Consider the following 27234-nt stretch of genomic DNA (forward strand, 5'->3'; position numbering starts at 1 on the left):
TACTACATCAGTATATCTAGTGAGACCAAACACTCACCACACATGACATAATATCTATGAACTTTTCGAAATTCGATTTTGTCCATTCAAATTATTTCTTGACTATGAATGTACAATTGTAATTTTTTAGTTCCTCCCCTGTAAACTATTTTTTAGTTGCTATTCAGTCCATTGCATTCCCCAATTCCTCTTGTACCTTTGGTCTCTCTTTTTCTTGTAGGAGTCTATATAGACATTTTTACCTTTTATAAAGAAGCTCCATTCTTAGTGCACATCTCAATATCTTCAAGCACTTAATTCCAGCTTTACCTGGTTCGTGTGTCTATTAATTTTAAATATGTAAATTAGATTTTTCTTGTTTACTCCTCTGACAGAAAAAAAACCCAAAGAACAAGAAGAATAGCTAGCTTAAGTGGCAAAATACTTGAATCCATGTGTTTACAATCAGTAGGAAATATGATCCAATGATTTGATAACTTCAAACAGGAGGGAATAAAGTTTAAGAGCAAGTTTGATTCTAGAAATCGCATTGACGCAGTGGAACGAGCATACTTATAATCAAGAAAGAGAAACCGGGTAATGATAAAAATTCATATACAACTTAATTAATCAAAAAATTTTGAAGAAAAACAACATACAAATCGAAAAATAAACTATGAAAACAAAAAATGGAAAAATAAACTCTATTCTACAACAGAACCTCTGCCCATCCAAAATTTAGCTGATGTCCATCCTTGTAGGTGTAAATATGGGTTTTAGAAGAATAACCAAGTAACTACTTCATGCGCCTGCTCCATTACTTAGCTGAAGGGTCAGTTTTATATTCATGGCAGCTAATTCAGCAGCCAAATATCTGAACACATAAGGCATTGCAACAGTCTCCATCCCTCTGCTTGTCTGGCATGCATGGCAAGTCACTTTTTTGGGAGCTCTCCCAGGCGGTAATCCCCCTATCTCACGCACAAACCTCTTCTGTCGCTGGATCACTGATGTCGTAAGTATGCTTCCGCAGAGTGAGCATACATCTGCAATGTGATGATCTGAACAAGTATGGAGCCGGTCATGCAACAAATATGCTGCTCCATGGGCAAGCATGGAATCTCGCTCCATTTCTCCAAAACGAATACCTCCACCTCTCTTCCTTCCTTTTATAGGCTGACGAGTCATCTGGTCCACTTGTCCAGTGGAGCGAACCTACAATTATCCAAATGAGTACTACTGCAGTTAGCTAATCCATTTGTCAACACAATTTCAGAGGTCACACCAGAAATTATAGTCTCATTCCTAAATGCTGTCTTCCAACTTGCATTCAACACATATAACATACAAATTAATATCACAAGGAGACTACAAATAATCTGAAAGGTCTCCCCCACAATATTATTTTTTTGGGTTTTTTTTTCGTTCTGAGGGCCACCGTGTATTGGGAATGTAAAATTTTGTAATCTGTGAATCTAATACCAAGAGCAGGAATTCAGCTCTTGTATCAAATTAAGATAAGACATAGTAGGATTTAGAAAAAATAGGAAAATCGATCACATAAAGGGTTGGAGACCCATGCTTATAGGGATCAAGAAAAACAACTACAGTCAGCAGTCCAGCATTGCAGCAGGAGGCATCAACAACAGCACTTCCCCAGACCATATAGCTACTTGACTAGAACTACAAAAATGAAACTAATTCCATATCCAAGTCTAAATTGGCAAATAATAGACTAGAGAATCAACAATTGGATCGAACATAAAGAGCTCCAAATGCCAAAAACTTTAGCTCACGTCTGGAAGAAGATTTTTTTAATAATATTATGAGATTAAATTATTTCTTACCTGAAATTTGTCTGAAACCATGTGCCGCAGTCGTTGATAATAAACAGGCCCAATAAATATCTCACAAATGAGTTCAGTTCCATAAACCCCACTGTATAATACCTCCACACCATGGTAATTAAATCCCTTTTTCTTTAACATAGAACCAAGTTCATCAACAAGCGAATTGGACTCTGTCTCAGCCCCGCCATTATCTTTCTTGATTGAGCTTGAAAATGGTGTTGCATCCACAAATTCACCATGTAAGCTCCCTCCCTGTGGAAAAAAGAAAATTTCAATAAACATAATTTGAATCTATAGTTTCTTCTTACAACCTGTCACACAGGCATGCATACTGACACAAATAGAAAAAGAAGTATTATTAAGAAAAGAAAAACTACAAACACATTATAAGGATCGATCTCCGTACAAGAGCAACAGCAAAGAAAACCAGAAAACAAAAGGAGAAAAAGGAAGGCCTCAACATACACGCACATATAAACGAAAGAAGAAATATTATGTAGGCAGACAGAAAATTTACAGAAAGAAGGACGATAAGTCATCCTTCAAGAAAAGGAACAAAAAAGAAAATCAAAAAGTGGAAAAAGAAATCTGAAAGGCCAAAACAGAATATCCTCCTAGTTCCTTTGCAAACTAGAGTTTTTTTGAATGAAATTAGAAAAGAAAAGGTAGAAAATCAAAGCAGAAAAAGTTCTTCTAAGTTAACAAATTAGGAAATGAAAGAGGAAAGAACCAATCCTTGAAAAGTCCATCGTGTGCTCCAGCCATAACACCCCCATGAACAAGCAAAGAGAGCTCCTCTCTGAAGCACCTTAACTTCCTTCTTTGCCCTAATCCCCTAGAGGGATTAGAGGGTGAACATTGATAAAAATCGGACCCATCCACATGAAACCAAAAGACTCAAAGTGCTTGGACCAAACTCTCCAAGACACCTCACAATGCAAAAGGAGATGCAACGGAACTCTAGTCTCCATGAAGCACATAATATACTGGAAAAAGTGTGATCGGTCTGTGAACTTGCAACAAATCATTTCATGGGCTTATTCTGAATAATAGTCTAGACAAAAATCTTAACCTTCGAGAGCGCTTTATCAATCTAAATACACTGGTGAAACCTCATTGTGGCAACTAGGAGTATGGGTAACATGGGTAACAAGGGACTTGCAGGAGAACACACTCAGAATAAAGTCCAAATTCTTCTATTGGATTGAAGAACAACAATGAACAGGCCAAGAATATTAAAGCAAAGAGGCTCTAAGATCATTAAGATTCCTGAAGAAGAACAAATAATGACATATTTCCAAAGAACCCATGTTCCTCAGCCTACAGAGAAACCATAACCACCAGGCTATCCCAGAGGTTGGTAGGCTACAATTTGCACATAAGATGCTAATAGAAGTACACATAAAGGAGAAAAAAGTTGATATAAAGAAGAAAGTCTAACAAGAAAACATGGTAAGATGGGCGAACAAAGCATCACAATTACTTTTTAATACAAACTAACTCATTTGATTGGCCTCTGGAATCGATTAGAAAGAGAACACCAATTCCCCAAGCAAGCCCTTCAGAAAGTAAAGTAAATAGAATTCTGGGAGAGAAGCGTTTCTTTCCCAACCAAAAGAAGAAAGAAAACCAAATAAGTTATTTAAAAATACCATATTCAAGATGACAACAGTTTCCAGAGACAAGCTCTTTGGAAGTAGCAAGATCATAGGTCCACCACAATGAAAACTATAAAAATAGAGATTGTGACTCCTTTGATATGTATTCTAGTATACCAAATTTCCCAGGGTGCAGAACAACTGAACTATACCAGGCTTCTAAAGCATTAAACCGATTGCCACTGGACGTGCTAGGATGACAGGCTGTTGGGTTCTAAAATAGCTAACATCCACAATACACTGCATCTGATATAAACAGTTCATATCTACAATTTTCACAGGCAGGAGCTGGGACTATTTAGATTTGTGTTGAAAATCTATCTGTTAGTACCTTTGCAGCAATAGATTCTAAAAGCATTGCAATTGTCATCCTTGAAGGAAATGCATGTGGATTAATAATCAGATCAGGACGCATCCCTGTAACTCCAGAAAATGGCATATCAATATCAGGCCATAGCTGGGAGCAAACACCTTTTTGCCCATGTCTACTGCTAAATTTATCGCCGATGATGGGGTTCCTTGGGTGTCGAAAACGAATATTTACCTGGCCAAAGCGGGAAGAAAAAACATGAACATACACCTGGAAGCATAAGAATACTGCTTCAAAGTAAAAATTAAGATTTAGCACAAGACTCATCAAATATCAATTTTATATATCATAAAACAAAACGGCAAAAGGAACTATTTGCTGTAGATCCACATTTTCATTAAACTATCCAACTTAATCTAAATATTAATACTGCCTTTATAGGAATCCACTGAAGTTGATGGAGAAATCCTGCTGCATTGTAAACAAAGGAAAAAACCTCCTAGAACTAATCTGATTACTAAGATACCTTTCTTCCGATGTCTATCTTGCAGCCCATTTTTTTATTAGCTCAAAAATATGATCCAAAAAGTTATTGCCTGTCTGATTCAAGTGGATCGGAGTAGAGGCCAACAAAAATTCATAATAGCAGTCTATTAAGAAAACATATCATTTGAATGAAGGATGCATGCTTGATACTTTTCAAACTCAAAATCCCAAAGAAATAAAAGATTTATTTTTATTTCCCAGAAATAACACTACCACAGAGTATAGCTGTAACGTGGAAATAAAGAAACTAGAATTCTGAAAAGAAACCACATAGTCTAGCTACACTGATACATCTTTTATGTATATCCAAAATAAATAAGTAAATAAATAACCACATTCCCATTGGCCACATTCATGTTCTTTTCAACCCATGCAGATAACTGACTTAGTCAGTGAAAGAAGTCTGCTTACCTTTTGAAGATTGTTCTTGCTTTTCATATCAACAGCGACATAGTCAACAAAAACAGGTTCTGTACCTTTTCGGTTATTAGTTCTTGTTGTGTTTGTTACCTCATTATAAATGCTACAATAGGGTTGATTTGGATGTATCATCTGAATGACAATCATAAAAAAGAGTTAGTAGTATTCAGGTAATTGAGTGTCATCCCCATTGTGCCTGTGAATGATAATTTTTCTCTAAGAAAACAAGACCCTTTAACATTTATTCAAGTAATGCAGGGAAAAAACAAAAAAAAACCGAAGGAAGGTAAAAAGGTAAAGAAAGAGAAAAGCAACCTGACCAACGTATGGAAGTCCATCTGAATCAATGAAAGAATGGGTCGATCTGTCATGAATATCTCTTCTGAACATTCTTTGACCACGACACCTGCTGCTCTGATCAGACAAATCTATAGTTTCTGTCTGCCAAGGGAAAGGCAATACGGTAAATGGAGATGGAAATAACAGAAATTGAAAACATGTCTTCACACCATTGTAGCCGAGAAAAATAAAATAAAAAGGACAATAAGAATTTCAAATGCCTTTATGTACTAAAGAAAATCATGGTACCTATGTATTTAATAGATGTGATGATTAAACAATCGATTTGTCAAGCATCTCAAATTTCTTTTGAAAGAAGTATTAATAGAGAGAAAGGGACTGAATACATCATTAGAACATACAAGATCCTCCAAAATAAAGAAGAAAATAAGGAAGAAAAAATGATCGAAACAATATCTGCATACTGAAAGTTATGCAAAAAGATGAAAGGAGTCCAACAAGCATAGAATTTATAGTCTCCCCCCCTCCCCAACCCTCTTCCCTCTCCTCCCCGCTCCAATCCTCACCATAAAGAAAAAGAGAAATTAAATGAAACTGAAATAAAGCCTTAACCAGAAACCGACCTGGTATATTTGTCCATGAAACATCCCTCTGTCAACAGATGCTTTATTTAGAATCATAGCATCCTCCATATCATATCTGAAAGAAAACAGGTTTTTTGATATTGATAAAATAAAAGTAAATGCTAGCATAATATAACTAATGAATATATTTATCTAGAAATCTAACCCGGTGTATGCCAGGACGGCAACTATTGCATTTGTTCCAGTAGGAAATTCATCTATGTTGTATTTTGTATACGCACTTGTGCGCACAATAGGAGTTTGAGGAGTCTGCAATGCCAATAACATTCTTTTTGGAATTAGCAAAAATAATGAGGAAAAAACAAAACCCTCAGATTAGATGCATGACAGTCCACGGCTTTGAAATATAAGATTGAAATAAGTCGTTCCTCTCACTACAAATGTTTTTAAACAGCTATTTTTCCTTTAATTAAAAAAAAAAAGCAAAGTAGACTGTCACGAGAGTCTCAATCAGTTTCAGAAGAATTCCTGCATCCAATCACAAGCCAATTGCCAAGCTACTTGAAATAAATATCATTTTGAGATAGCTTCCTGACACTTTACACAATACACAGAATTGAAGCATTAGTTGCACATTGAAAATCAATTATTTTTCTTCCTGACTAGAGAAAGCACCAATTTCCATAGGGAATTGATTGAAGAGAAGAAATAGTGAACCAAGTGATTGACACAACCATCTAATTAGTAAGAAAAACGTATTCGCCTTTTATGTTTCTGCATCCTATCAACATCATAAGAGTTCCGCCTCAGTACATCTAATCATTTCTGTAGTTTTGGTTCTATCATTGTGATATAATGTTGACAAAAGACAACAAAAGTTAGCTTAGGTTACTCTGATTAAAAAAAGGGCTGTATGGCAACTACACTACCAAGTGTCACTATAAAGGATGTAATGCCAGAAATTAAAATGAAAGCACAAGGAGAGAGAAAAATAACCTGAAGGTGGTACAGCTTTTGATCAGCACGGTTGTGAATTGCTTGTGAAGAGAAAGCCATTGTTTGTTTTGCCATCTAGACAATTCAAACAAACATAAAATGATATGGAATATAAAGCAGGTAGGAAAAAAACATGTTTTAAATAACATGAGAGAAGTTAAAGAACCTGGCACTGGTACATGTTGCGTGGGCTTTGATTATGATCTGACCAAGGTGTAAGATTAGCTACCACACTGAGCATTCCAGTTGGATGAATTTCTTCATGAGTTGCAGGAAAACCATTACTTCTTCCTCCATTTCCACCATCAGGGCAACTAATTTCCATAAAGACCTAATGGATATGCAAAAACCAAGTTGAGCACTAAAATTTGGTGCCAAAATCTTCCATGAGGAAAGGTGCATCTGATGACCAAGGTAGTAACGTAAATAAGAAGCCTGAACTTACCTGTTCGAATGGCCCAATAAGTTCAATATTTTGATTTGCCTCGAAAGAGACAGAAATATTTTTCACAGGCCGAACAAATCTAGATGGAGAGGTTGACAGGTACAGACCAGGATATGTTCCACCCATACTAGAAGGAACATATCCCACTTCAAGGTCCCCAGGAATCTGCAAAATGCATGACAATATTGTTTTTTGGGAAGACAGAGAAGTGGAAATGAGGCACGCAAGAAGAGAATCTAACAAGACATACCAGTGAAGTAGCCGAGACCTTCAATCTACGTAAATAAGAAACAACTTTCGGTACAACACCAGAAGCTAAAGAACCAATGACACGACCATCTAAAAGAACAGGAAGAACTTCAGGAGGCCCAGCTCGGACAAGCTTTGGTAGCGAAGATTTCATTCCAACTCCGATTAGAACATCAAGAATAGACTTCGACATTTTAAAGAAGTCCCTAATATTTCCTTGTGAATCAAAGTAAGATGTAACTCCTGAAATAGAAAAAATAGTAGAGAAAAGATTAGATCACATAATAAAATATTTTGAAGCTTGTGTAATATAAATCTCACTTTTTCTGTCATGGTGATGTAGGACATCTTTCACAACTTCACAATCATTAATAAATAACTAATAGGTAGCACTAGCCCGCATTCTTCCAGCAAAGTTTAAGATACAATGCAAAGAGATTAAGAAGGAAAGAGAATGAAAGAACATACAAAATTTTTGTACACAAGCAAGGATTTACAAGTGAGCCTACATATGTTCAAAATAGTCCACAGAATGAAAGAACATACAAAAATTACATAACTATTATGAAAACACTTCCTTTTTTCTGATAGAAGAAGAGGTATTATGAGAGAGAGAAAGAGAAATAGAATAATGGAGAATAAGACATCCTCCAAACAGTAACCCTAGAATAGACAATAAAGACAAAGGAAAAGGGTCATCATGTGGGCGGCCAAATGATTGCCTCCCAGTTCCGATGGACCTCAATAAGAGAATGTTTGGAATAACTCCCTTGAGTTTTGTCCCAAAAGGTAGCCAGAAAAGTCGATATTTCCCACATCTCTTTGAAATTAATGAGTAACGATCACCAAAAATTCTCTGATAGCACACAAGCCAAAAAATCCATAGGCCTGCAAAAGTAGCTCCCTGCCAAATCGTTTTGGCTCCTTTTCGGAACTCCCTCCCCCTGAAAACTAAATTCCATATTAGCCCGTCCATTAGAGGAGGAACAACCCAATAGAAACCAAATGTCTGAAACACCTTAGTCCATATCTTCCATGCTATCTCACAATAAAGGAACAAATGAGAATTGAGTTTTGCCATCTTTATAACACATAAGAGATGTTCGAAGATAGAGCTCCATTGGGCTGACGGATATGTAACATCTCATTAGCATTGAGCCTTTGATGAATGGAAATCTAAACAAAAACCTTTACATTTGAAAGATCTGGAACTTTCCAAAATTCCTTGGCAATAGGGAAAGGGGACATGGGGTCTTTGGTGAGGTGATCAAACAAGGATTTACAAGTATGTACGGTTGAGGATTATAGGGTCCACATTTATGTGTCACGATGCGGATTAATAATAAAAAATTTCATCTTAGATTGTTCCAGCTCTACATAATTCTCCCTCGCTTTGGGTACAACTTGGCCATAAGAGCAAGGTTATTATATATTAAATTTTCACTATCTTTTTCTTTAAAATACAAAGTATAAAGTGTAAATTAATATCCACACCCAGAGGGTGCCCACCCATGTACAAAAATTTACAAGCCTACCAAAATATCAATGAGATCCCCTAAATCCTCTATTGAATAAAGAGGATGAGTTAGTAACAAAAATCCAAATGACTGGAACCATCTATTCTTAAGTAAATCAAAACCATCCTCGTCATCAATCCCATCAAAAGCTTTTTTGTTCCTCTCCTTCCACATTGTCCAAAAGATGGTATGCAGTATTAAGTCCGCTTGTTTCCTTCGTCCTCTAATGCTCTTTCACGCCTAAATTCCATCTCTCACAAATCTTGTTATTGCCCAGTTGATGCCTAAGAGTCTATAAACTATATCCAAAGTTTGTACCCCCATAGGACACTAGAGCAGTACGTCGTTAGAAGTCTCCTATGCCCTCTTGCAAAGATCGCAAGAAATCACCAAAATCTTGTCCCATCTCCTCAGTTTATCATACACTCTCTGTAAACCTCCTACATGAAAAAATGATACACTAGGTGGAACCCTTCCAAATCTATGTGAATGGGAACGTAAAACCATTGTTTTCATGCTTGAACAACTACTGATAAAAATACTTGACCATGAAAGACTCATTCTTTGTACGACACCACTCAGGGTTGTCATTGCTCCTATCTAAAATCACAAGGGATAGAGTGCTTAATAGTTTCTCATATCACCAATTACCCAATCAATGAGATTTCTCAATGAAACTAGCTCCAAAGGGTCACCCCAAACATTTGATTCCAAACTGACAATCCTACTACCCAAAACCCTAACCAAGCCATTTGAATCTCTTTTAGACCCCATTTTCACCACATTTGATTTAACAAGATTGATGTTGAGCCTTGAGACCGCTTGAAAACCTATCAAAATACACATGAGATTGAGTATAGCCCTCCTTTCCTATTCGCAGCAAAAATAAGTGTGTAACCTCATTAGCCTCATCCCTCACTCCCACTTTTAGACTTCTGAAAAGATCACATTCCCCATCTCTTATTAGCATTTTATTTAAAGCTTTCATAACCACAATGAAGAGCAAATGAGATAAAGGATCACCTTGTCTTACCCCTCGAGAAGCCTACAAGAAAGATGTTGGCCCTCCGCCAACAACAAACGAAAATGACATTGTAGTGATACACGACTTGATCAAGTACCGTCATTTCTCCTCAAAACCCATCCTTATAAGCATGTAATGCAAGAAGCCTCAACGCACATGATCATAAACCTTCTCCATATCAAGCTTGCAAAGCACCTCTTCCCTCTTCCTCTGCTTCAGTTCATCTACAATCTTATGAGCAATCAAAGTGGCATTAAGAATTTGCCTACCTCCCATAAAAGCATGTTGACATTCTTCGATCACCTTATCCATTACCTTTGACATTCTCCATGCGAGGGCTTTAGCAATTAGTTTATAAATACAACCAAATAAGCTTATGGGTCTAAAGTCCTTGATCTTGCATACCCCACCAATCTTAGCAATGAGCACAAAAAAAAGATGAATTGAGAAATTTTACAGAAGACTTAGCTTCATATAACTCCAAAAAAAATCTAAGATGTCCTTCATTATATGCCAGGACTCCTGAAGGAAACTTATATTAAAACCATCCAATATCTTGTCTCTTTTGCACAAAGTGAGACTTTCAAAGATCTCCTCTTCCGAGAACTCTCTCGAACACGAGCCTACTAGGTTCATCCAAGGCCTTAAAATTGATGTCAACCAACTTTGATCTCCAACCCAACTCTTCCTTGTAAAGCCTATAAGAGTTATCCTAGTCTCCTTCCTTAGTTGCTCATTACCCAACACCAATCCATCACCAATCTCTATCGATTTCACATAATTATTCTTCTTGTGATTATTGACCAAATAATGAAAGAATCTTGTGTTACGGTCCCCCTCCACAATCCACCAGGCTCCTTCCCTAGTTGCTCATTACCCAACACCTGTCCATCACCAATCTCCATCGACTTCACGTAATTATTCTTCATGTGATGGTTGACCAAACAATGAAAGAATCTTGTGTTACAGTCCCTCTCTACATTCCACCAAGCTCTTGCCTTCTGTCTCCATGAAGTCTCCTCTATCTATATTCTGGTGACAACTTTAAACTTTAAGGATTCTCTCCGAACTATGTCTTCTATAGGCGAAACCCTATCCCTTTCCCTTCTATCAACCTCATCAATAGTTTCATCTACATTCCATATCTAATCCCTTCCTCCTTGCACCATTTCCTGATCTACGATTTTACAAATTTTAACCTCTATGCAACCCTGAAGCTTGGCCTTTTAAACTGGATTTGTAGCCACCGGCCACTCCTTTACTTTGTCCCGAGAATCATCAATTTTCAACCAGTTATCTTCGAATTTGAATAGGTATGGACTCTATCTAATACCATCTGAAGCCAAACACATGGGAAAATGGTCACAAATGATTTTTTGCACACGATTTTTACACAAATTCACTGCCTGAACTTGACAAGACATGGAAACAAAAAATCTATTAATTCTGGAACATGCCGGATTGATACGCTAATTGGACCAAGTCCATTTACCACCCATCAATAGTAAATCCATCAACTGGAACCGATCCATGGTATCCTTAAATTCATCAGCACAGTTACGAGGAAAATGATCCCAGTTCTCTCACTTCTGTGAAGCACCATGTTGAAATCAACTCTAACCACCCAGGGCCACTCCCTCTTGATTTTGCAGGCTTCCAACTGAGTTCTGATATGCCTTCCCAAATCTAATTAGAAAGTTAAAAGTCAAAGTTCTCCATGTTCTTTCTTTTGATATCATCAATAAAATTCATTATCTATAACACATTTGATACAGGAAATAATATATCCAGAAACCTATACCAATCATACCAAGAAAACCTTAAACGAATTTCTTAAACTACTTAAGAGGCACATTTGATTAAAGGAAATAATATCTCCTAAAACCTATCCCAATAATACCAAGAAAATCTTAAACAAATTCCTAAAACTACTCATCAAATTGATATGTTGAAAACCAATTACTAGAGCAATCCTTCTATCTAAATAATAAAGGTACAATCATGTTGCATTAAAAGGCCTACTTGGACATCTAGCAGTATCCTCATCAACTAGTCTTGAATCCAATCCCTCAAGAAAAGGTCGATTATCATCCTCCTGGTTGTCTCTCATAGAATATGGTAGTTTTAGCCATTAGCATAAGTGGAAGAGAAATCTCTCACTATGCTACCATTATGAAGATCTAGCTCCTTAGTAAAACTCTTATACCTCCTCCTATTTGCAACTCCTTGAGAAAAGCTATTGCTAGTATCCCTATCTTTGTAACAAGTGATAGGCCTGTTATTTAATAAAGCTACTTTGGGAGTTTTCTCAAATTTTCTGGTCGTATAATGCAATCAAATGCTTAATGTGATGCTAAAAATTCTTTAAGTCTAAAATTTAAGAAACATGTATGATATCTAAGTTTTAGCTCCACGGGCCCAAGAGACAAATTAACATATGTCTTACACCACTCTACCCCAACCTATTGGTGTTTCTGACATATTGTAAATTTGGTGCTCAGGTCTGGCTTTTACCCCTTTTGACTTCCCCATAAGTGCTAATCAAGCTATATCAACTTGTTCCTATCCATTACCTTTTGAACCTTTTCAAATGATAACCACCTTTCATCTCCTCCAAAAAAAGGAATGATTACCACTAATCTTCTTTTTTTTTTAACAAAAGTATAATAAAATTACTATAAGCACGAAGAGGGTGCAACCCATTTACAAAATTACTATTATCATTAATCTTCTGCTTTTTATATTATTTTCTTTCTTCTACTAATAATCAGGTTATTTGCATTTTTCGCTAGAATCTTCTTTCTTTGGGACCTCCATTAGATTTCTAAAAGCAGAGAGAAGCCAATAAGACCATTCCTTGACCATGTAAATCGTCTATACCTGTCCCCTTCATTCTCTCTATACTTAGGCAAGATCTACCTCCCTACTCTAATGCTATTTTGACGGTCTTTCCCTTGATCAATAAAAGTTTGAAGTCTTGCATAATGTCAATGGTTGAAATCCTTAAAAAATAAAGAGAAGAAAACAGGACCAATCTCTGGTCATTTTTTAAAATCACATTAATATTCTATTAAACTGTTTTTATATCACAAAATTGGCAATTTTACTTCTCTTCTTGTAAAACAAATGCTCAATATAACTCATGCCATGGACCAGCCTGTATAAAATATTTGTTACTGTATTTATCAAAAAGTTATTCAAGAAGCTCTTTATCCTACTATATTTTTAGCGCAACCAAGGACAATTTCACCAAACATAATAGAAAAAGAAAACACATCCTATGAGCTGCCAATAGCAATTGACTTCAAAATTTTCATATATGCAAGTTTAACTGAAAAGAATGAACTTACGACAAGTAGAAGTCATATGGTTCAGCAATCCACAAGGCTCCCCATCAGGGGTATGCACAGGGCAAAGGAAACCCCAAGATCTGTACATCAACACAACATGATTTTGATATTTAGAAACAACCAGACATGTTGACTAATGCACTGACAAGTAAGCAACACATACTCAGGGAGTAACTTTCTAACACTTGTCGTACGAAGTCCAGCAAACGAGGCTCCTCGATGAACAGATCGGAAAAATGAAAGAAAACGTAGGAAATTTAATCTCTCAGCTTGAACCGTGTAACCAGCCCTCTAACAAAATAAAAGAAAACATTGTTAGGGACCCTAAGCACCAAAATGATAAAGAAATAATAACGATGATAATAGTAATAATAATAATAGTAATAATAATAATTCTGAATCAATTATTTCTTCTTTAACATATTTGAATGTTTTTATACGTGTTTGTGGGTGTTTTATATGTTTGTATATGGGCATTATATATGGGAATAAATTATGTCAAGTGATTCTTAAAGTTGAACAGATGTAGGAAGATAAAATGAGGCAGTTGTAGCAGTTAGTCATAAGCAGGGAGTAGATAATATTTTAGCAGTTTTTCCGAACAGTTTGGGCAGTTACTGTTTTCTGCCGAAAAAAATGTCCCTATAATTTATGCTGTATAAATCTCTGTTTCCAATCTATTGAAGGCATAGAAGAAAACTATTAAAAATATTGACTACTTACTCAAGAGATAGTAAGGTTTTCTCTTAACAAGCCTTAATTTGCTTGGAGATAAGTAAAGGTTGGAAACTCAAAAATACTTCGAATTTTCTGCAGATTTTCATTTTAATCGGCCCATAACTAAATCTACTTTTAGTGACTCTAACAAACACAAATATTATCAAAGGGAAAATGAGAGAATACTTGAGTAGCTTCAAAAGACCAATTTGTCAATAAACCAAGGTAGAAACACTTAAGTGCTATGATATGTAAAAGGTAAAACAGAATATAACATGAAAACTCCTACTGCGAATAGGATAATTAAAATATCTCTACGATCCTGGGTCAAAACCGCGTAACTGGCATGATGACACTTATTGAAATAGTCAATGCCTCTCACTAAAAAGATTTAGCAACTCTATATCAAGATTCATCTTAGCTTGGGTTGATCCCATTCCCTTAAGGTTCTGCTCTAATCAATGGAACTAAGTACTTCGCAACCCCAACACTAGATTCCCAAATATAGAGAGTGTTTGGATTTGCTTATTTCATACTATAAATAGTATTTTTTTTCAATCTCCCTGACTGGTAACATAAAAAAATGATTCTTGTTGATTCTCAAATATGACTTTAAAAAGGTAAATAAATATCTCATTCCTAATTTTTTAGGTTCTTATTTTTTAATCTAATAAAATATACCTAACAACCGTCTTCAAATCTACTTAAAATGAATAATACACACATAATAATATAAATTATAAAGCATTTGTGATATATATTTATCATTTCTGACAAAAAAAAAATTACTACTACTTTTTTAAATAAGCATTTTATACAAACACGTAATTACCTTATCTTTAAGATAGGAATTTATCTGCCTTAAGTAACTTCAGTACCATAAAAAAATAACTTAAACCATCAACAAACCCATATATACTAGTTCCTGTATAACTTAAATACCTTAATAATGGATAAAACATTATAATTAAATAGATAAATCTTTATCAAAATATGTCCGCTTTGGGGTTTCCTATTCTGCAGCACCTGGAATTTAGGCTCCAATCATATTTTAGCCATCCCTATTTCCTATCAGGCAAAGCTTGAGCTCAAACATCTAAAAGTTCAACTAACTCTACAGTTTTGTCCTTGTTTTCTTTGTGATTATTAGATCCTATGCAAGTCAGTTAAGGCTGATCTATTGGACAAGACTTATGGCAACATGATACTACCAGATTGCAAGAATATGCCTGCTGGATCTGAACTGTGCAACTGCGCATAAATTAGATTAAGGGGAGGAAACCTTGTTAGCTCCCTAAATTGGGATCTTCTTATGAATTTTGTGAGATAAGAGAACCCTTCGATATCTTTAGTAACGAATCATTAGGAGAGAACCATCAATCACTTTGACAATCACCCGTCAAGAAAGAACCTGTTGATCTCTAAGTTCAGGAAAAAGCTAACAACTTTCTAGAAAAATCATACTTCTTGTTTCATTCATACGTACTGCAGATTTGTACACAACTTAGAGACAACTAGCTCCTAAGAAATAGGTAACTCCCAAACCATCTCGACTAACTCCGTACCACGTCTACGGAAAAAGAAAAAACAATAACAAAAACAGTTTAACAGAAACTTTTCTTGAAAAACAGTATAACAGATAAACTGCTGACGTTATTTTTTAAAAAAAGAATAGATAAACTGCTAAGGAGTTGCGGAAAACTTATCAACTTTTTCTTCCTGTCATCGTGGCTAAATTATTCATTTGGCCCAATAAACTTTTAATAACTAAAATAAGTTACTTGCATAATGAATAACATGAAATCTTTTTGAGGGAGTGGAGCATATTGCATGGGCCAAAGATGTCATATTGGATTAACAGCTGTTTTGGAAGAAGAAGTTAACATCATGAAGTAAAAAGTGCCTATCATAGAATTTGGGTGTTTACATTGATAACTCGTTGCTTCTTGTTCAGTCCATCTTTCTTACTCCCACATTTTCCTTTTTCTTCTCTTTTGGTTTTGTTCACTCACTTGATATTACTTGTGTGTTTGGATTGCACCCATTTGACTTTTTTATTATTTATTTCATCTTTCATACACTCACTTCCATGCTAATTGTATATGTGGACTGCACCACTTTGTTTGCCGAAATTTTTTTTTTAAGATAAACTTTGCTTGCTGAAATATTATTCATGAAAGAAAGTACCTGTTGCAAATCAAGCCCTGACTGGGTAGCAAGCCTTCCAGTTTTTAACATTGTCTCAATTGCTCCACCGATGCTCCTCAAGGGATTTTTTCCCATGATCTTCTTCACATCAGCTACTGCATGACGAAAATGATAATGTGTTAGTATGAGGAACTACCCCTTCTCTATCCCCCCTTCCAAAATAAAAAGTCCAAGAGAAGGAAACAACTAATCACTAGAAATCTATCCAGAATCTTTCCAACAACACAACTCAACAGATGCAGATTACACTATCGCCCAAGTATGTAACTCATCACAAATATATATTTTTTTTTTTGAAATAAAAATGTAACTCCTTATCACAAAGATGATTCAAGAACCCCAAAATTGTTTGTATGGAGTCCAAAATGATCCTACAAATATCTTATGTTCGACCAGAAAATTCTATTTGTGTGCTTTAACAAGCCATTCATTTTCTTTGGTGAAACTAGGATGAAGAAAATAAATATTTAATTTCTTCTAATTTTTTCTCATGTATTTTTCATAGAAGAAGTATTATCAGATGTAAAAAAGAAGTACAACCATGAAGGACTAGTGATCGTCGCGAAGAAAGAAAACATAAACATAAAGATAAGGAGAAAAACAGGCTATGCTTAGAACATGAGGGATGGTCAACCTGTGTGCAAAATGGAAAAAGAATAATCTTTAAGATACTAATGCTCCATAACCCAAAGGGATCTCTGGATCTTCTAAACTTATTGGAAAAATATTTTGGTCCTCTTTCCCCAAAAAAAAAAGAAAGGATGTCCATATTTTAACAGATAGACAGATATTTTATATAAAGTACAAACTTTAGTCTTCACTCTGTCAATTTGATACAAGAATATTTTAACTAAACATAATATCATTTTTCAGTAGCACCAGCAGCACTACAGCTTTAGCTTTATTTTGATCCAAGTGCTATGATTAATGCTAAGTTGTGATTAAGTCTAAATAAACTATAGAAATGATTGAAGGAAAAAGAGCGTAGCTTAGTGTTATCTTGGACTTTTCTTTTTGTTTATTTTACATCAAATTCCAAGAACTGGAATTTTTTGTTCTTTTTTTTTGTATAAAAAAAATCACCCAATTTCTTATAGGAAAAGATAATCCATTCACAAGGCACCAATGGGTGCCAATATATAGAGAGAACCATTTATATTAACTATGGAGAAATTTGCCGTTAATCTCCCATTTCTGTACAAGAAAAAATAACCCATTCTAAAGGCATCAGTGGGATACCAAATACAATAAACAGCTGTTGTGGCCAGGAAACCAGAAGAGAAGACTATATAACCATAAGAACCTAACTATATGAAATACATTTCCACTCCTTCGAAAACACATTTCCCCTTTCTTTCCATATTCACCAAAAGATAAAATGCGGATGAGAGTCTTAGCCCTCCCCTCACGACACCAACACTCCTACCCTAACCTCATCCAACACCAACCCAATGACCATTCACTTCACCCCCACAAAACCTAAGATTGTTTCTCAAAACTATCTCAACCAAGGACGCCACAGAAGAAAACAGTTAGGAGCCTCCAAATCACATTTGCAAAAACAAAATTTTCATCAAAATAGTACCCTATTAGCTAAATTGTCCAAGAATAAGGTTCCACCCAGCCTCCCATAGGAAAGAACGAAGGGGTAAAGCCATCTTAATCAGGCATTTCAGACATCCATACAAATTTGGAAGAGAAATTACCAATGCCTTTGGGCACAGAAGAAGTTCCAATAGCCTTATTGTAACTCCTCACCCGTAAAAGGCCCCTTAGCATCTCATCATCTAAACCATAGAGTCAACAAATGCAAGGGTAACCTACAGAGTACAAATAATATATCCAGTAACCAACTGAGCCCACACCAACACACAGTAACCCAGTGCCTTTACATGAAGCAAAATCCAACCATCATCCAAAACTTGCTTAAGTCCACCCTCACAAGTCTGAACTCCAGCTTCACTTGACACTTCTACCAACCACCTGTAATACTTCCAAACAACTACACACCATAAAGCTCGTTACAAACCCCATGATACCACCCCCAACTACCCAAACCATATTTGCCTATAACCACCCCCTTCCACAACCCATGAGCCCAAAGAAAAAATCCCCATGCTCATTTAGCTAGGAAGTGTTTATTGTGTTGGTGATTAACTCAAGTCAAAGACCACCATGCTTGAGATGTGGCTTAACATTGTGCCAGATTCCGAACAACCCAGTTAATTTTCTGAATGATCCATATCTATCCATAAACTCTACATGAAGGTTCTCTAGCTTCTTGCTGACAAGCTTAGAAGCAGTGAATAGGAAAAGGCAATAGATAGCAAGACGACTAAGTTGCTTGTAACCGAATTTAACAGTGCAATCCACATCCCTATCAAGAAGAATCAAGTCACTTTTCTCAAATTCACCTTCAAAAACAGAAGACCCTCAAAAAGACAGAGAAAGGGCATCTGAAGTGAAAAATATCTAGAGACGCAAGTAAACTGAAAAGGATCGTCTCATTGACAAATAGAAATGAGACATAGTGTGACACCAACTCAATGTTACCATGAGCACTTGAGGGTCCTCCTACTGAACGCGTTTTTAAGTTTCCCAAGAAGAAGGCCACTTGAATATCATAACTCTAAGGAAGCAAAAGAAATACATGTACTTCCAAGATCACTATCACTCCTTGAAATTCATAGACTCCTTAAAGCGTGACTCCTAAATACTATGGACAATCACTCTATCTAACGACTCTTTCTTCGTTTGTTGTAGAAGTACTATGCCAGGATACACTCTAATAACATCCTTGATTTTCTTTCTCTTAAACCCTCTTCCCAACCCATTGACATTCCAAACTAACAATCTTCATGTGGCTTACTACTTCCCCCTGCACTCCCTCTCAACTCCTTGGCTTAATTTGCTTGCTACCTTCTTTATTTCCTTTTCCACCCTCCTCTTTCTTCACACATAAATTTTGGGTGACATTTCTAACCTTATCACCTTTCCCAATTTTTTTCACTAGTCTAAATTCTACAATCTAAGTAGCGCATTAGGAGTCCTTGAATCAGAATTTACCATTATTGGCTTGGGTGGCATAGTTTTTTGGACAGTACCGAGTCTTATTCCACTAGTGATTTACCGATAACCCTGAGAACCACCTGGAATGGAGAGGATGTTGTCACCATGTTCTACATCATCAACTCTCAAAATTTTTGTCCCCAAGATATCTCTTCCAACAAAAGCACAGTAGCCAACTCTTTCCTACTCTCTCCTCAACTAATAATTAGTAACAAATCATCAGAAAATTCAATTAAATCCCACCTGGAACTAGCTCATATCACATCAAAATCCAAGAATTACATTGTCCTGGTCATGTGAAAACTACCTACAACTTTTAAGAGAAGAAATCACTATAATTGAAACATTTCCCACGAACCAGGAGTTTTGTCACCTTCCTCTAACATGCACATAAATTCAGCCATTAATTTTTTCATTACATTATATATTTTGAGACCATTCTTATCGTTCTAAATTTATCTCTTTCTCCAAACTTTAGGGTTTTATACATTCCAAACAGTTTACTAATATAGACGGATAATTAGCAATAGTGATTTACTAGTAATTCAATTATCAAGTTTCCCTAAAAAAATTTTCCTTCTATGAACAATTACAGAAGTTTAAAGTTTACCTAACAATTTCTATATTCCATGCTTTGCTTTTAAAAAGCATTTATTTGACCACATATTTAAACAATTAAAAGTAGAACTTTTACATTCAACTGAATTGTGTACAAAGAAAATTGAGAAGATCAAATAATTTTGTAGAAGGCAATCAAAATCCAATATCTACAATATGCAACTCAAATAGCATGCAGCATTTATGTGATAAAATCCTGGAAAATTCATCAGGAAGAAGCATGTGAAGTTTTGCTATATCCTGAACAAGGACATATCCAAGAAACCTCCACAAATAAACTCAAATACTTCTTCTAAGTGGAGAAAATGCAAACTAATAATAACATTAATAATAATATTAAAAGAAGAATAAAAAAATCACCATCTGATACTAAGAAAAGTAGAAAAACGATAGATATTCCTTTCAAAAAACAGAAGTTAAAGTGGGAATCAAGCCCTTCATTTCAATATAAACTTTGCAACAGTAACCTCATACAAAGTTATAAGAATTTCCATCTTGATAACATTCGTTACAGAAGAAATTTTCAATGTTCCAAAAGATGTAAATGTAATTGCCTCACCAAAAAGTATAATGTAATCAATCATTATACCATCACAAAGAAATGCCATTTAAGATCCAGAATTCCTATAATAACCAAAAGAGGAAAGAAATTGGACAAATGCCCCAAATGGACATACACAGAATTATATATGTTGCGTGCATAGATATAGATAGAGAGAGAGAGAGAGAGAGAGAGAGAGAGACAGGGAGAGAATTTATCATCTAAGGCAAGAACATACAGCTCTCAAACTTAAAATCTTTGCTTTGGTTATTTATCTCATCTTGGAGAAGCCTTTTTGTCTTATGCAGCCAATCTTCTAGCTTTTCCTATAAACACAAAGATAGTGCAATTACATTTTTATTGCTACTTGAGAACAATTAAAAATTAAATCTAATGAAAATCAGAATGCTGGAAACACAATCTAATATGACAAACACATGTCATGGTCACCATAATAAAGCATGAGGTTCCGATTGATACGAAAAAATAAAAATCGGTTAAAACATTGAAATGGTCAAAGAAACACTGGAAAAGAAGGTGATCATCCAAAAGAAGAAAGTAGAACTGACAACCAAGCAACCAAGTCGAATTTAAGTGACTAAGGTTAGTTTCAAAGCTATAACCCACAAGAAACAAATTTAGCACAAAAACAACCAGTTTCAACATTCTACATAAAAATTCTTCAGCCTATAGGAATTCAATAAACAAACAGTTTTGTACACCTCAAATTTCTACCTTGAGATAAACCGTAATCAAATGACCAGGGAGTAAGATTTCCTGATTTTGCAAGGAATCAGGGTTGTCTGGCACAGAAGTCTGATCTATAAGCGAGAAAAGTTTCTGCACCATGAAGCTGAAGAGAAAAATTAAACATGGAGAGAGCACAAAAGATTTTCCAATCAGAGAAAAAACCTTCAAGTGGGAGAAAAAATAGAAAAGTGATCGCATTACAAACAAAAAAAAAAAATACACAGTATAAGCTAACAAGGAGAAGTTGGAGCTAACATGAGCAGATTGAATTTATCATCATCACTGTCAAGATGAACAAATATGTAATCCCTGAGAACTGCATCAGCAACCTGAAACAAAAGGAAAAATATGAAAAACTTGAAGAAAACCACAAATAAATTCTCTACAAAAATGCTTTGCAGAAAAATATTCTCAAACTAATTTTTTTCCTCAAATTTTTTAAATAAAGAGAAGGGCTGAAAAATCAAGGATAACTTACAACAGAATAGCTCTCATTTTCGAATCCTTCCATAACAGGCTGAAAATGCTCCCCTGTAGATGAAGTGCAATAAATTGACATAGATGGTTAATATATCAAACTAAACCACAATGAGGTGATGCAAAAGTTTACCAATATGCTGTCGGCACTGCTCCCTAGTAAAAAGAGATAAGTCCCGAACTTCATCGAGAATAATCTTGGCTCTTTCACGAATAAGTTGAGTGCCAACAGCTCCTTGTGCCCTCCCATATTTCTCATTGTAGTAGCATTTCAAACTTTCATATATTTCTTTGTCATTTGTTTCAGTAAGTGCCTGATAATAACAACCAAGAGTTAGAATAGATATACTAAAATAGTTCTCAGATATTGAAGAATAAAAACAAGCATGGAAAATTATAGACTAGATCACATAAAACATTAATTTAGAAGTTATTAATGATGAAAGGCTAATAACAGCCACACAAAAGACCTCCAAAAATCCATTACTTATCAGGCTAAGGACCACAAATTGCTAGGCAAAGAAGCAGGCATGTGAAGTGTACTACTTATAAACATAATAGTATTGGAAGAATATAGAAAATCTGTTTACAAAATGTTACAATACAATAACAAATAAGATGCCCAAAAATAATGAGCACAAGAGCATATATATATATATATATAACAGCTTGAAGAAAATTAAAACAAAATACCACATATCTAGATTTAGAGTAGATAGTAAGCAAGATACCTTTAGTACGACTCCCACAGGAAGCAAGTACTCCCTCCCTTGTATCCTGTAAAGGAGTAATATAGGTTCAGTATTATAGTATGATTCAGAATTATTACAAGAGAATGCCTCCGACCTCAACAGTGAAACATACAGCTACCTACCAAAATCCAAGCCTTGCACTTCCATTACGAAGGTAATATAATTTAACTGTCACAGACGATTGGTCTTCCCTTACACACCTAGAAGAGAAGCAGAACGCCAGCAAGAATGACCAAAAATGTTAGCAATAGTAATATGAAGAACTGCAAACATCACAAAGTTTGCACTATAGCAGAAACTGAGAATGATGAAGAATTATCCTGTATTTCAAACATAGAAGCCCCGGTTTAACCTGTGTATATGCATATTCCGCATATACAAACAAGAAACTACAGGACAAAATGAATTATGATCAATATCTCAGCATAGTAGCTAGCAATTCTTCAGACAACTATCCAAGTTTCTCAAAGAGGCAATAAAAAACAATTATAAAATGAGACATCCCCAAAACTTGGACAGTTATCTGAAGAATTGCTAAAATGAAACATCCACAAAACAAATCAATGTGCACAGCAATTAGCAATGTCTTCAAAGAGCACGGTCATGCTATACCAAACAATATGGAAACCAACGATGCTAAAGGATATAACCGAAAGAAACTTTATACACATAATATGAAGAACCTTATGACGACTGCTTGATCACTGTATCCTTCCCGTCGATCACGAAATGAATTCCGCACCATACTCGTTGGCTGGATAAAAATGCCAAGGTTGTTTTTCAGAAAAACAACAATCAAGGAAAAAAGTACCAAGATTACATACACTAAATCTAAGTCAAAGGATGGTAAGAATTGAAGCAAGCAATTTTTTAAAGAGCATCAAGGCATGCAACCTGTATACAATATTTACAAGTCAAGAGAACTGAATCAAACATTGATGCTAATGAATCATTATTTCAATACCACACATTTGAATGTGACAATATTAACAATATGCATATATGCAAAAAAGAAAAATGAGTTTACTTACATAATTTCTCTTTGGTGCTATTACACATCGAAACACGCGTTCAATCCCATTCAAGATAAAGTATCTGCTTGATATTGAAAAGGAAAGGGAAAATGGGATAATTAAAGTAAAGAAATACCTTCTATTCCATTTGCAACTACAAGAGCCATAAGAAATTAACATATAAACATACAATGTTTTTTAACAATAGTACAGTATGATAGAAATTTTAAGTTAAAGTGTAATTCTAAATCCAAAAAAAAAAAAAACAAAAGAATCAAAAAGACCATTGTAATAGACATCAACCTTTCACCACATTTACAATCATGTGCTTATCAATAGTCTATTGCTGCAGAACTCCAGCTACTTCTATTTCATAAACCTTTAAAACAAGCACATATCATTTGTAAAACATAATTACTTTTCAAATTTCTTATCAAATGGGTAAGTGCTAAATCACAAGTCATCAACAGGCTAAAAACCAGCTAAATCTAGTACTTCTATCATAGAAGGCTTACCATACAATCCAGGAAGTAAGGATTATTACCTTTTTTAGAAAGATATAATATCCTAGAAGCAGACATATGGAAATACTTACCCACCCATCTCTGATGCCTCTTCTTTGCAGGAAACCAGTTTTCGGGGATCAGCACCTCGCAAGTTGCAAAGCTTTGACTGCATAAGATATTACTTATCAAGTTACCACTTTAACACACAAGACCAGATAATATATTCCAGAATTAGAAGTCTAGAGAATCTTGCTTATAGACATTAACATCTAGTAATGCACTTTAATCGCTTTTTCAAAAAAAATTCAATTGGAAAAAATAAATATTGGCAGGCTTGAGGAAACAACTATATGACTATTTTCTAAAACTACAATTTGTTTTCAAAAACGTGAAGAAAAATTAACTGAATTTTACTAATGTTCAGAACACATTGGTTCTTTAAAGATCACATGAGAAACATACAAATCCAGAAAAAGGAATATTTCCCCTTAACCGCACAAATTCAGCATAAAATTGACCAACTCAACACACAATGAGTAAATCAGTAGTTTGTCTTTTAATAGTTAAACACGCATTTGTTTCATTTGAATATTCTCAGACAACATTCAGAACACTTCTTTGAAATATAAGAAAGAAAGATGTAGGAAAGAAAAATATATACATATATATAGGAAAAAAAGCCAGCAACACCTACCATTAACATCACCGGAAACTGTCCAAAATCAAATCTTTCTCTTATAACAGGTCCTTCATTATATTGAAAGCAAACATCTGCCAGGAATGTCCCTGTATATGAAATCTTTGCCTGCCTACACTGTTAACAAGAAGCAAATTTAACACGCTAAAAAATAATGAAATGGTATAAACCAAACAAAAGGAGCAAAAAGAGAAGTATAAGATTTACTTCAAAAGGAAACAGAGCCTCTTTCATTGCGGTTTTTGATAAGCCTTCCCTTTGAGGCCGGTATAATTGGGGATTGTCTAAAAAGAGTGAATAACCAGTGAAGGAAGCCACTAGATATAATGATCATGCAAGGTATTAAAAAATCCCAGCTCCATCCCATGTAGAAAATACTTGTAGTACATGCAAATTACGAACTCAACATCAGGAATTCAAAATTTAGAATTCTTCGTTAATTTCATTAACCACCCTAATCTGCAAACAACCAAAAAAAACCCTTCTAAGAAAACAGAATATAAAGATAAATTAAAAAAAAAGGATATTTCTCAGCTTGTTCTTGGTGAACGGATGAATGATAGAAACAGGTCTGATTCTGTTGAACATGACCTCCAGTCCTTTATCGGACATGTAATCGAATGACTCGATGTGGTGAGTCACCAGCTCACGCAGCTCCTTAAAATCAGACGCGCGTAGCTTCTTTGCTTTCACCTCGTTCGCCATCTTCTCAGCTCCCCTCTAAATTCCTCTCCCACTGGTTTTTTTTTTTCTTTTGTAAGAAGTTGGAGCTTAGGGCGAGAAGAAAGCAGCGGTTTAATGAAAAAAAGAAGTCTCTTTCTCGGGTTTCAGCTCCAGGAGAGTCCCAACAAGCACGCCTTTCAGCCTTTGTCTTCTTATCCTTTTCGGACGAGTAAAAGCCTCTCCCTTCTTCCCCAAAAGCTTGCGCTTTTCCCTTCCTCCACTATCTTCTCTTTTCAAAACAAAAAAAAAAAAAAAAACACACAGAAGCAAAAACCCTATAAAACCCTCTCCATCTCTCAGTCCCGCGCACGAAGAAGAAGAAGAAGAAGAAGAAGGTTTCCCCTTCTTTCAAACGACGTCGTTCCGAGATCATGATTTGCAACGACGTCGTTTGGGCTGATAGAAAACTAATCCGAAACTACATCGTTTTCTTTGATTTATGAAACGACGCCATTTCGAATATTGGGTTGGGCTACACAGACGGGGAGGCTTAGCCCATAGCGGGCCATAGAGTTAGATATAAAAAATAAATAAATGAAGCTTATGAAATTCATTAATGATGAATTAAGGTATTTATAAAAAGAGATTAAAAAATCTAATTAATAATTAATCATCAACTAATTCCAAACTTTTTAGCAATCACCTAACTTTTCTTTACGTGTAATATTTTCATTGAAATATATAAATTTTCTTATCACGTAAAAACGCACTTCGATAAAACTTTAGCTTTATCTGATCGTGACCAAGAAATCACTGGTTTCGCTTCGTGGGCCATGAATGCCCGACTTATAAATTTATCCGGTAAACTATTGGGAGCTCATGTAGCCCATGTCGGATTAATCGTATTCTGGGCCGGAGCAATAAATCTATTTGAAGTGGCTCATTTTGTACCAAAAAGACCCATGTATGAACAAAAATTAATTTTACTTCCCCACCTACCGACTCAGGTAGGTCACGGGGAAGAAGTTATAGACATCTTTCCATACTTTGTATCTGGAGTACTTTACTTAATTTCCTTCGCAGTTTTAAAAATATATTAATAATAACTGAATATATATATTTGATTTTTTTTTTTAGTTTGATCATTACTTTGATTTTTACTTAAATTAATTTCGATAATTATTAATAAATTTTGATATACTCTCTTATTACTACTAATTATTAATATTATTAATTTATTTACCGTATGTTATATTTATTGACACGTAATAATTTTTAATTTATTTAAATACAATATAAATATCACGTTGTGTCAAATAATATTATGTATATGATATGTAACGTATTATAACAAAAAAAAACTATAAATACGACCCGACCCCACTATGTACTTATAATTATTCTTTAATCTTTTTGATTAACTTAATCCTCTTCTTTTTCTTTTTAAATCTTTTATCTCTCTCTCTATGATAAGTTATTTTTTTAAAAAAAATCAAAATTATCTATTTTTTATTTTTTTTTAAATAGTTATTCATTTCGTATTTATATCTATTTTTTTTGTATATAAAAATAATTAATATTGTTATTAGATATATTATTTACATAATAACAATAATAATAATAATTAAAATTAATTCGAATAAAATTAAGACATTACAACTTTAAATATAATGATCGAAATAAAATTATCATACATAATCTTCATGAGTAATTTTATAATAATAATGTTATATTAAGGTCCTATACTAATATAACTAATATGTAATATAATTATTAAGTTATAGGTGATGCATACATGACCATTTATAATGTGTTCAAAGTTCTATTAATATATATATATATATATATATATAACTTGGAAAATAGTGGTCTAGGTGTACTTATTATTATATATCATAGCAATTTTGTAGGGAGCATATTATTTCTATATGTTTTCTAAAAACTTTAATGATTTAATGTGTAAAAAAATCAACAATAATTTACATATTAATGCAT

At 34.6% G+C, this 27234-nt stretch overlaps 1 protein-coding gene across 1 annotated transcript; it reads right to left on the reverse strand.

The window, feature by feature from the left end:
• Positions 1–529: 529 nt before the first annotated feature.
• Positions 530–25602, reverse strand: NRPA2 (nuclear RNA polymerase A2). The gene is made up of 27 exons (XM_088209630.1): positions 25104–25602; positions 24784–24869; positions 24574–24693; positions 23969–24045; positions 23392–23455; positions 23044–23114; positions 22483–22560; positions 22340–22385; positions 21742–21922; positions 21610–21662; positions 21387–21460; positions 21117–21234; positions 20620–20707; positions 16133–16248; positions 13392–13519; positions 13229–13308; positions 7339–7580; positions 7089–7253; positions 6810–6974; positions 6644–6718; positions 5853–5956; positions 5687–5762; positions 5079–5204; positions 4755–4895; positions 3819–4031; positions 1827–2081; positions 530–1194 (listed from the first exon to the last, which is right to left on the reverse strand). The coding sequence occupies exons 1-27, from the start codon at positions 25279–25281 to the stop codon at positions 781–783; spliced, it is 3534 nt and encodes a 1177-aa protein (XP_088065756.1). The 5' UTR covers positions 25282–25602; the 3' UTR covers positions 530–780.
• Between the last annotated feature and the right edge of the window lie 1632 nt (positions 25603–27234).

The sequence above is a fragment of the Carica papaya genome, chromosome 8 (assembly GCF_054855325.1).
Source record: "Carica papaya isolate Zhongbai chromosome 8, ASM5485532v1, whole genome shotgun sequence".
Taxonomy (NCBI): domain Eukaryota; kingdom Viridiplantae; phylum Streptophyta; class Magnoliopsida; order Brassicales; family Caricaceae; genus Carica; species Carica papaya.

Excerpts from the sequence above, each read along its gene's own strand:
- NRPA2 (XM_088209630.1), bottom strand. The coding sequence starts at position 25,281 with ATGGCGAACGAGGTGAAAGCAAAGAAGCTACGCGCGTCTGATTTTAAG. Across the intron at positions 5,957-6,643 it reads AAAAGCTGTACCACCTTCAG|ACTCCTCAAACTCCTATTGT; the intron begins GTTATTTTTCTC and ends TTGGCATTGCAG. Across the intron at positions 4,032-4,754 it reads GCAAGAACAATCTTCAAAAG|GTAAATATTCGTTTTCGACA; the intron begins GTAAGCAGACTT and ends CGCTTTGGCCAG.